General features: G+C 35.4%; 1 protein-coding gene across 2 annotated transcripts in view; it reads right to left on the reverse strand.

The window, feature by feature from the left end:
• The window catches only part of LOC145689855 (carboxypeptidase B-like), a 107,069-nt gene that overhangs the window by 14,958 nt on the left and 80,103 nt on the right, over nucleotides 1-12,008 (reverse strand). For both annotated transcript variants that reach the window (XM_081764119.1, XM_081764120.1), the window contains 2 exons: nucleotides 5,305-5,450; nucleotides 583-639 (listed from right to left, as the gene is read on the reverse strand). In XM_081764119.1, the coding sequence (XP_081620245.1) occupies nucleotides 583-639; nucleotides 5,305-5,450 (203 nt within the window). The remainder of the gene's footprint in view (nucleotides 1-582; nucleotides 640-5,304; nucleotides 5,451-12,008) is intronic.

Here is a 12,008-nt window from a genome sequence, read left to right on the forward strand (position 1 = left end):
AAATATTTTTCAACCTGTGCTAATTTCATTGAAATGTCAAAATCCTTTGTTGGATACGTAAAAATATCTTTCTTCGGCTGCTGATTTGGCGCGGTTTTGACAAACGGCTGGTTTGAACTGTTGATTTGGTGCGGTGTTAACAAGCGGCTGGTTTGAAGCGCTTTAGACACTGGTTGAATGAGAACCTCTAATAAAATAGGCTGCTGGTTTGGTAGAGACGGGCCGTTGAGGGGAGATCTATGTCCTCACTCTTAGCTTAGGGGAGGCCTATCGTGGTGGAAATAAGAAGCAATTAATATTGTTCCACTATTGCCAACTGCGAAAAACAAATTATCCTCCTTTTCAAATTGTAATTGAGCGGATTTTTGACTCTTTAAAACTGAATTCCAGCTTTTTTTGGGCGAGGTTTGCCTGTCTTTAGTAATGGGAACTAGTAATTAGTACAGGAACTTGATATAAAACACTTTTCTTTTAAAAATTGGCTACCAGAAATTTGTTTTTTTATTTTAAAAAAATCTTATATTAGTGTATGCGTTATAATTTTGTTCAAAATTAAAAATTATTTCGAATATTTTCACTTACCAAACTTCTCCAATCTGCGGGAATTTTCTTGGTAAAGCCCCAGGGATACAAAATCATCTGCAATTAAAAAAAAAAAATTCGATTGGTGGTTCTTAACTTAGTACGATAAAACAATCTAACCATATCATAATTCAAGGCGAGACAAAGAAATAGAATGTTTTTGAAAAAACTAATACTCGCCGTGTAGGAGGGAAGTATACTCGACTTGTGATGGCGTTCCATTTCTTTCTTCATAGCATTTCACTCTCACGAGGGACCCTATCCAAGTGAGACTCTGACTTCGAGTCGAGACTATGGTCGTTGGATACCTTGTCCCAAAAGAACATAACACGAAAAGTGATACATCCTCGATCGCAACCGTTGCAGAGATATAAGCGTGAAAAGTTCGAAATTGAGCTCCATACTATACATTACAAAGTCAGCTTCCGGGTCAGATTTGGCGGAAACGGTCAGGTAAGGAAACTCAGCGAATACATATCAAAGTAGTGTTGGGAGCCCACCACCTTTTGAATGAAAAAAATGTTGCCCCCGGGGCACTCGCAGGGTCCCAGGCGGGGTCCAACTCAAAATTGGCAAATGGAACCGGGGGTCAAGTAGCATATTGTATGAAAGCTAGTGTTAAATAAAAGAAGATAGAACAAATCTCAACTCTCTATGATGACCCTGTGCAAACGGGCAACTGGTCAAAATGTCAATACAACCTACATCAGAAAATATATGGCCACTGTGAGAGACTCTGCAACAATTTGTTTAACTTCAATACCTTGCACTTTTAAACGTGTTTTTCTGTCTTGTTATTGTCACAACTTAACGGATTTAGAAGAGTGGCCAGAAAATATATGGCCACTGTGAGAGACTCTGCAACAATTTGTTTAACTTCAATACCTTGCACTTTTAAACGTGTTTTTCTGTCTTGTTATTGTCACAACTTAACGGATTTAGAAGAGTGGTCATATATTTTCTGATGTAGGTTGTATTGACATTTTGACCAGTTGCCCGTTTGCACAGGGTCATCATAGAGAGTTGAGATTTGTTCTATCTTCTTTTATTTAACACTAGCTTTCATACAATATGCTACTTGACCCCCGGTTCCATTTGCCAATTTTGAGTTGGACCCCGCCTGGGACCCTGCGAGTGCCCCGGGGGCAACATTTTTTTCATTCAAAAGGTGGTGGGCTCCCAACACTACTTTGATATGTATTCGCTGAGTTTCCTTACCTGACCGTTTCCGCCAAATCTGACCCGGAAGCTGACTTTGTAATGTATAGTATGGAGCTCAATTTCGAACTTTTCACGCTTATATCTCTGCAACGGTTGCGATCGAGGATGTATCACTTTTCGTGTTATGTTCTTTTGGGACAAGGTATCCAACGACCATAGTCTCGACTCGAAGTCAGAGTCGCACTTGGATAGGTTCCCTCGTCAGTCAACAGTATCCAACTGTAAATATTAGAACAGCGTGGTTTTTGTATGACTGCTTTGTGAGAAATTTGATCTAGATTGGTCGGGTGGTTCAAGAGTTATTAATTCATAAACATATTGACTTTCATTTATAGGCTATATATATATTTAATTTGCAGTTTGCATCATAATTGAAGGTCGACTGAAAAATAAATGTACTGAAATAGAAAATAAAAGCAAATTAACCTAGCTATTTTGAGTTCCCTGGATCTACTACATTTCTTGATTTTTTTTTAAAAAAAAGAAAAATTACTTAAAAAATATTTTTACACATCACATGTTCTGGAAAGTGTTTATACTAACTTTCAACTTTTGTTTTCTTCTTTTATTTTAATTGTATTTGTATTCTCTAAAAAGTAGCAACAAGAACAACTGTTCTCCTAGGTCATGATTATATTTCTTTTTGTTTTCAAGTAATCATCACTTTCTTTTTACGTGGGAAATGTCTGTACTAAAAAGGAGAAAAATCAGGTCATGATTTAATAATACCTTAACACAATATGAATTTCAGCTTAAAATGATATAACAAGTCTAATTTTCCCATGATTGTTTTCCTGCCGAAAGAAAGAAAATAAGAGCGCATACTGTATATAATTCATTTCAAATTGTATACTGTATACAATTTAATCTTCACCTTAAAGATCTCTATGGAAGGTATAATTTGGATTACATCTTTTCAGAAGAGAAAAAGTTATAACTTTTGCGGACAAATACAAGTTCTCATTAGACATAAAAAAAGAGGAACAAGTTTCTATATAAATATCTGGCAACAGTGAAGAAAGATTTTGTAAAAATTGTGACACTATTTTTAATAGCGCAAGTGACACAGTTCACATAAAATTAACATCTTAGAAAATACTATAATCTAAGATATTTTACGGGCTCATACGCTGTGCTTTATACGAAATAAGAGTGAAGATAAAAACAACAAACTGTGATAATACTAATATTTCTATAGTTTTCATGAATTCCCCTGGCCATTTTCATGGACTTGCATAAAGAGATGTGTTGCTCACTGTCGTTCATAATCAAAAGAATAATCTTTTACGCTTAATTTTAGGGGGGGGGATATAATTAACCGTACCCGAATTTGGATTGGAATAAAAGAAAATATAAGGACTCAGAAATTAACAAATTTTCTTTAAATTTCCAGTATTGGAACCAGTGGCGCAAATTCCGGGAAGATGAGGGGGACATGTCCCCTCCAATCTTGGAACTGAAAGGACTGTTCTCCCCAATAATCCGAGTTGAAATGTGATCATTGTAGCTGTCTAAGTAGAAACATACCAGTTATAAGTATACATGTATTGAGATTTCAGAATGTGTTCACGACACTGATTTGTAACATTGATATGTATCACTACTTCATCTACATTGTCTCATATATAATATATACAACAAGTTCATATCGGAAATCAGATTCATCTACCGTAATATAGTCTCACCTCCCGCCCCCTCCCAGAATAATCCTCAAATCTGCCTGCTTCCCAATACTGAAGACAACTCTGCTCCCCTGATCTTCCACAGCATCGTTTTTCAACTTCATAAATATTTTGAACGCTTTCCGAAAATTTTTGTCGTCATATTTCCGTTTGGGCTTAAAACAAAGGAAAGTTTTGCAAAATCGATAGTTTAAGTCAGTTTTCTAAAAGTTGAAAGAAAAGGATTCACCGAGAACAGACACTTAGCATTTCCAGGACATCTCCTCATTCACACCACAGATCCCTAAAGGCATTTTTTTTTAAAATTCAAATTCAGTTCAAATATACTGGTAGTTATTGGTGCACCTCCTCAGAAAATCTTGGATCCGACCCTGTATGGGAACGGTCTTACCCGTACCCCTCAATGTTGAAGACAAATTTGCACCGCTGATTGGAACGAAATATGTTTGTTTATAAACATTTATATCACTCCATACGCAAAAATGATGAAAAACGACTGGGAGCTTTCGAAATGTGGGTGTGAAGAAGAATGGAAAGAATTAGCTGGGTCGAGTGGCAAACGAATGAGAGGGTGTTAGAAATGGTGAGGGGGAGAAAAGAACAATTTTAGATATTATTGAGAAGAGAAAGAGAAACTGGTTAGGAAATTGGGTAAAAACTGTATCGTGAAGACGTGCTAGAGAGTATGGTGGCAGGTAAGAGAGGGAGGGCGAAGGAGACTACAATTAATGGACGATATTAAAATAGAAAAATCGTACGTGAAGACGAAGAGGTTAGCGGAAGACCGTTGAGCATGGAAGCTTCTCACTTACAGTAAGTGACCTGCCAATAATGGCACAAAACCTACAATGATGACGATGATAATAATATCGCTGCTGTTAAAATTATTCCCTCAATTGGTTTCATTAGAGTTTACCGTCACCTCCAGCACCGAGGCTATTTGAGACGTGGACCCACAGTTTAAGGTGGAATCCTGCTCCTAATCCTGACCACATTTCTGTCATTAAGGTTGGTGTAAAGGGACAAGTTTTGCCGATAGATCTCACTACGGTCTTTATATCTCTCTCATGTATTTTTTACCTTTTACGAAAATTTACAATTTCTCTTACAAATTTTAAAATGGAGACTTCAAATATTTAGAAAAGGAACTTCATAATCTATCGAAGGCAAAAATCCGTGTCGATTTTTCATTTAGAATTTTCTTCATTATTGAAACAGTTCCACTGTTAAAGGTTTGGACATCCAACTCAAGAGTAAATCCATCTTAACAATGAAGAAAATACTAAATAAAAAATTTGCACGGATTGTTGCCTTCAATAGGTTATGAAGTTCCTTCTCTAAAAATCTGAAGTCTGTAGGTTGAAATTTGTATGAGAAATCGTGGATTTTCGTGAAAGGTAAAAAATACATGAGAGATATACGAAAATTGTAATGACATCTATCGGCAAAACTTGTCCCTTTAAATTAACCTTAAACCGATAAGCAATACAAGCCCACCGATCTCTGTATTAATTTGAAACTAGCAGCTTACCTACTTGTAATTTGCTGCTTGCATCCAGCAGAGAAAAATAATACTGTTCGTTACTTTTCGATCTCTCCTCGCATATTACTTAATCAATTTATAATAGAAAGTAAGATCATTTCGACTTTGGTTCTAAAAAAAAAAAAAAAAAAAAAAAAAAAAAAAAATACACAAGAAGGCACCCTAATTTACAAAGGAAAGCTGTGTAACAAAGATATTAGTTTAGACAGGTCAAACATAAACATAAACATAAACAAAAACAAAAACAAAACAAAAAAAAAACAAGAATGTGAATACCTGAGCAGCACTGTGAAAACTGATGTACAATTGAAGTTTGCTCCTTAGTGAGAGAATTGTATCTCGAAGAATCTGAGATTCAGGCTCAGAGAAAGCCGTGGGACCCCGGTAGACCTGACTGCAAGGGTCAGGAGACGACCCCTTCCCTAGAAAGAATAACAATATACATATGCATATATAAGGTCTCTGCACACACGTAACACCACTTACTCACTACACTAATACATAGTTATAGTATTTTTCAAGCTGACAATAATTTCAACCTATTACGTGCCCTCAAAATTGCCATTATACTGTTCAGAAAACCTTTGAAAACACTTTAAAACATATTTAACCTCCGCATATTGTACGACTATGATGTCATTGTTGATTATTGAATGTTGATACTGTTTATATTTGGTTATTTTACTTTGTTAATTTTGCATCATATTGTTTAGTTTTGGAAGGATGATAGCTCAGTGGTAGAGCGTTTGCTTCGGGTATATGGGGTTTCTGGTTCGATACAAAGCAATATGAGTGTACAGCTCACAGATGACGAGAAGAATCCTAAAACAGGGGCAGCGGGGAAAGGTCAACGACACGGTCAAGTCCGTTTTCGATTTTTCAGGTGTGGTCTATACTTAGATGTCGTCTGCTACTCCGGGTAGTTATCTTAGTGCTATTCCGTGGTGTCATTTGAAACACCCGTGCGAAAAGTGGGCGAGCCCATACCTACGTCACACTACTTCTGCTAGGGTTCTTCTCGTCATCTGTGAGCTTTTTTTGTACTCCCATATTGTCTCTAGGTACTTCCGTTTCTTTCCACATTCTTCTCACATCGATTATGTCATTATCCATTTGTAATAGGCTAATACAGTGGAGTACCGGTAATCCGAACATCCGGTTAATCGGAACAGGTCTGGAAGGAAAATTTTATTTATTTATTTATTGTGGGGAAAATACGCAGTTTGAGGAAATTAATAACTAAAAGGATGAAATTGGGTGCATGTTTTCAAAGAAAACAAGTAAACTTTCGTTAAATACAGTTTTCTTCTTTAATACGTGTATTTAGGCCTTAAGGTTATTCATTACGTCCAAATAGTTTGTGTCTAAAACGGTAGATGGCGCCACCGTCACCAATGTTAACATATGCAACTAATAAAATTAAAACAATCAAAAATAAAATGAACAATTCAAAAATTAAGCAAAAACGGATATAATCTGGTTAATGGACGTTACAAAATCTAGGGAATGGTACGTGTCGATTTCACTTATTGTTATTAGTTTCATTGTTAGAGGCCACCATTGTTAAGTAAACAATCAACTTTATCTGCCGTACTTTTTACCAGAAACTGACCAAACTTTACACACCCATTTAAAATTGAAATATCTAGGGAATGGTACGTGTCGATTTCACATATTGTTGTTAGTTTCATTGTTGAAGACCACCATTGTTAAATAAACAATCAACTTTATGTGCCACACTTTCTAAAACAAACTGACCAAACTTGGCACACCCATCCGATTAGCAGATACATCTAGCGAATGGTACCTGTCGAATGTTCGACAGGTTTCATTGTTCGAGGAAACCATTGTTAAACAAACAATTGCTGGATTTTTCCATTGTTAAAAAAACAATTAACTTTATCTGCCATACTTTATACTACAAACTAACCAAACTTGGCAACTCATTTACAATTAAGACATCTATGGAACCGTACGTGTCTATTTCACTTATTGTTGTTAGTTTCATTGTTAGAGGACATCATTGTTAAATAAAGAATCAACTTTATCTGCCACACTTTCTACCAGAAACTGACAAAACCTTGCACACTCATTTAAGATTGAAATATCTAGGGAAAGATATGTGTCGGTTTCTCATATTGTTGTTAGTTTCATTGTTCAAGACCATCATTGTTAAATACACAAGCGTTAGATTTCTACATTGTTAAATAAACGATCATCTTCATCTGCCATACTTTCTAACACAAACTGACCAAACTTGGCGCACCCATCGGATTACCACAGAGATATATACTGAATGGTACCAATCAATTTCTCATATTGTTGTTAGCTTCATTCTTCGAGGCCACCATTGTAAAACAATCGTTGGATTTCTCCATTATTAAATAAAGAATCAACTTTATCTGCCATACTTTCTACCACAAACTGACCAAACTTGCACAATCATTTACGATTGAGATGTCGATGGAACGGTACGTGCCGATTTCACTTATTGTTGTTAGTTTCATTCTTAGAGGCCACCATTTTTAAAAAACAATCAACTTTATCTGCCACACTTTCTACCAGAAACTGACCAAACTTTGCACACGCATTTAAGATTGAAGTATCTAGGGAATGGTACGTGTCGATTTCACATATTGTTGTTCTTTCATTGTTAGATGCCACCATTGTTAAATAAACAATCAAGTTTTTCTGCCACACTTTCTACCACAAACTAACCAAAATTTGCAGAATCATTTAAGATTAAGATATCTATGGAATGGTATGGGTCGATTTCACATATTGTTGTTTGTTTCATTGTTAGAGGCCACCATTGTTAAACAAACAATCAACATTAATGGCCATACGTTCTACCAGAAACTGACCAAACTTTGCACACCCATTTAAAGTTGAAATATCTACGGAATGCTATGTGTCGATTTCACATATTGTTGTTAGTTTCATTGTTGTAAGACACTATTGTTAAATACATAATCGTTGGATTTCTTCATTATTAAACAACAATCAACTTTATCTGCCATATTTTCTACCACAAACTAACCAAACTTGCACAATCATTTACGATTGAGATGTCGATGGAACGGTACGTGCCGATTTCACTTATTGTTGTTACTTTCATTCTTAGAGGCCACCATTTTTAAAAAAACAATCAACTTTGTCTGCCACACGTTCTACCAGAAACTATCCAAACTTTGCACACGCATTTAAGATTGAAATATTTAGGGAATGGTACGTGTCGATTTCACATATTGTTCTTTCATTGTTAGATGCCACCATTGTTAAATAAACAATCAAGTTTTTCTGCCACACTTTCTTCCACAAACTAACCAAACTTACACAATCATTTACGATTGAGATATCTATGGAATGTTATGGGTCGATTTCACATATTGTTGTTAGTTTCATTGTTAGAGGACACAATTTTAAGTAAAGAATCAACTTTTTCTGCCGTACTTTCTACCACAAACTGACCAAACTTTATACATCCATTTAAGATTGAGATATCTAAAGAATAGTACGTGTCGATTCCACATATTCTTGTTAGTTTCATTACTGAAGGCCTACATTGTTAAGTAAACAGTCAACTTTATCTAACACACTTTCTAACACAAACTGATAAAGCTTGGCACACCCATCGGATTACCACAGAGATATCTACTGAATGGTACCAATCGATTTCACATGTTGTTAGTTTCACTGTTCGAGGCCACCATTTTAAAACAATCGTTGGATTTCTCCATTATTAAATAAACTATCAACTTTATCTGCCATACTTTATACTACAAACTAACCAAACGTGGCATACTTATTTACGATTGAGATATCTATGGAATGGTACGTGTCGATTTCATTTATTGTTGTTTGTTTCATTGTTAGAGGCCACCATTGTTAAACAAACAATCAACATTAATGGCCATACGTTCTACCAGAAACTGACCAAACTTTGCACACCCCTTGAAAGTTGAAATATCTACGGAATGCTATGTGTCGATTTCACATGTTGTTGTTAGGTTCATGATTGATGGCCACCATTTTTAAATACAGAATCGTTGGATTTCTCCAGTGTTAAGTATACAGTCAACTTTTGTCTGCCATATTTTCTACCAGAAACTAACCAAACGTGGCACACTCATTTACGATTGAGATATCAATGGAATGGTTCGTGCCGATTTCACATATTGTTGTTAGTTTCATTGTTGAAGGCCACCGTTGTTAAGTAAACAATCAACTTTATCTTTCGTACTTTCTACGAGAAAATGAAGAAACTTTGCACACCCATTTAAGATTGCAGTATCTAGGGAATGGTACGTGTGGATTCCACATATTGTTGTTAGTTTCATTGTTGAAGGCCACTATTCTTAAATAAACAATCAACTTTATCTGCCATACTTTCTAAAACAAACTGACCAAATTTGGCACACCCATCGGATTTGCACAGAGATATCTACTAGTCGATTTCACATATTGTTTTTAGTTTCATTGTTCGAGGCCACCAATATTAAATAAACAATCATAGGATTTCCCCACGGTTAAATAAACAATCAACTTTATCTGCCACACTTTCAACCACAAACTAACCAAACTTGGCACACTCATTTAGGATTGAGATATCTATGGAATGGTACGTGTCGATTTCACTTATTGTTGTTAGTTTCATTGTTAGAGGCCAGGTTTGTTAAATGAACAATCAACTATATGTGCCATACTTTCTACCAGAAATTGGCCAAACCTTGCACACACATTTAAGATTGAAATATCTAGCGAAACATATGTGTCGATTTCTCATATTGTTGTTAGTTTCATTGTAAAGATCACCATTGTTAAATAAAAATTCGTTGGATTTCACCATTGTTAAATAAACGATCAACTTTATCTGCCATACTTTCTACCACAAACTAAGCAAACTTTGCACACTCATGAACGATTGAGATATCTATGAAATGGTATGTGTCGATTTCACATATTGTTGTTCTTTCATTGTTGAAGGCCACCATTGTTAAATAAACAATCGTTGAATTTCTAAATTGTTACCTAAACAATCAACTTTATCTTACACTCTTTCTACCACAACTAACCAAATTTGGCGCACTCATTTACAATTGAGACATCTATGGAACAGTACGTGTCGATTTCACTTATTGTTATTAATTTCATTGTTAGAGGCCACCATTATTAAATAAAGAATCAACTTTATATGCCATACTTTCTAGCAGAAACTGACCAAACCTTACACACTCATTTAAGATTGAAATATCTAGGGAAAGATATGTGTCGGTTTCTCATATTGTTGTTAGCTTCATTGTTGAAGACCACCATTGTTAAATACACAATCCTTGGATTTCTACATTGTGAAATAAACGATCAACTTTATCTGCCATACTTTTTACCACAGATTAACCAAACTTAGCACACTCCTTTACGATTTAGATATCTATGAAATGGTACTTGTCGATTTCACTTGTTGTTGTTAGTTGCATTGTTAGAGGCCACCATTGTTAAATAAACAATAAACTTTATCTGTCATACTTTCTACCAGAAACTGACCAAACTTTGCGTACCTATGTAAGATTGAAATATCTATCCTATGGTTTATGTCGATTTCACATATTGTTTTAATTACGTTGTTGGAGACTACCATTGTTAAATAAACGATTCACTTTATTTTCCATACTTTTTACCACAAGCTGACCAAACTTGTCATATTTACAATTCAGATATCTAGAGTGGTACATGTCGATTTCTCATATTGTTGTTAGTTTCATTGTTGGAGGCCTCCATTTTTAAATAAACAGTAAACTATTTTCCATACTTGCTACCAGAAACTAAGCAAACTTTGCTTACCTATTTACGATTGAAATATCTATGGAATGATACATGTCGATTATCAAGGGCTAACAAGCTCTAGCCAAATTGTGTGTAATACATCAGTATGCGTTGGGATCAAACGATAATTATTCGTGATCAAACGAGCTGGACAAATTCCGATTGAATTTGTTTTCATGGTGGCTGTGGTGGAGGGGTTAATAGGTCATCGGTAAATGTTATTGTTCGGAAAATGGAATAGTAAATATATATATTTACACTGGAGCCGGATGGCCCCCCTACAGCGTTCCTAGAATTACACTCTAAAAGCCCACAGTGTTCCTAGAATTGCACTCTAAAAGCCCCTCCCATACAACTGACCTGTGCTTCCCAGCAGACACCTCACATTTGAACTCTGTTGAGATTCTATGTAAGTTTGTCGGCTGTACGTACAAATTCAGAGAATAAACATGTATTAGGGAATGAGAAGTTCTCGAAATAAATTTGCAAGCTGAATATTTTTTCGCGACATAAGTGAAGAGTAATTATATACCCTTGAAGAGTACCCTGGAGAGTAAGAAAGCTCTAAGCAAAATAATCATTGAATAAATAGCAATGTAATCACAGTAATGTGTATATATGGCATGTTGTATTTCTACCAGATTGTCAGAGCACTAATTATCTCATTTTTTGATGTGAGCGATCTCGCTATCGAATTTCCAGAAGAACATTAAAAAAAAGTTGTAATTAGGTCTATTCCATTTTAAACAAACGAAATACGTTGCGTAAAAGAATTTTCCATGTTAAAATATTTGATGAGTAGAGTAGTTTGTGTGGGATTTGATTGTTATTGCATGTATCTATTGCATGCTGAATGGGTAGCTGGGAAAGCAGCCAGGATATTCATTCTGACGGTTGCAAACCCATGAAAATACAGAGCAACAGTTACTCCAAGGGAGTAGATAATAGATAAAAATTCTTAAAACAACCGTGGGGGAGAGAGCCGAAAATTTGGGCCAGAATCACCTGTATACAGCTCTCATTGTTGAGACACTAAAATTTTTCAATTACTCGTATACGGAAGATAAACATTACGAAACTATTTTTATTTATTTATTTATTTACTTATTCCTCGAGGGGTAGTCTATCTCAGAAAATTACGATTAGCATAATTCTAT

Source organism: Thermobia domestica, chromosome 7 (genome assembly GCF_964235325.1).
Source record: "Thermobia domestica chromosome 7, izTheDome1.hap1.1, whole genome shotgun sequence".
Classification (NCBI taxonomy): Eukaryota; Metazoa; Arthropoda; class Insecta; order Zygentoma; family Lepismatidae; genus Thermobia; species Thermobia domestica.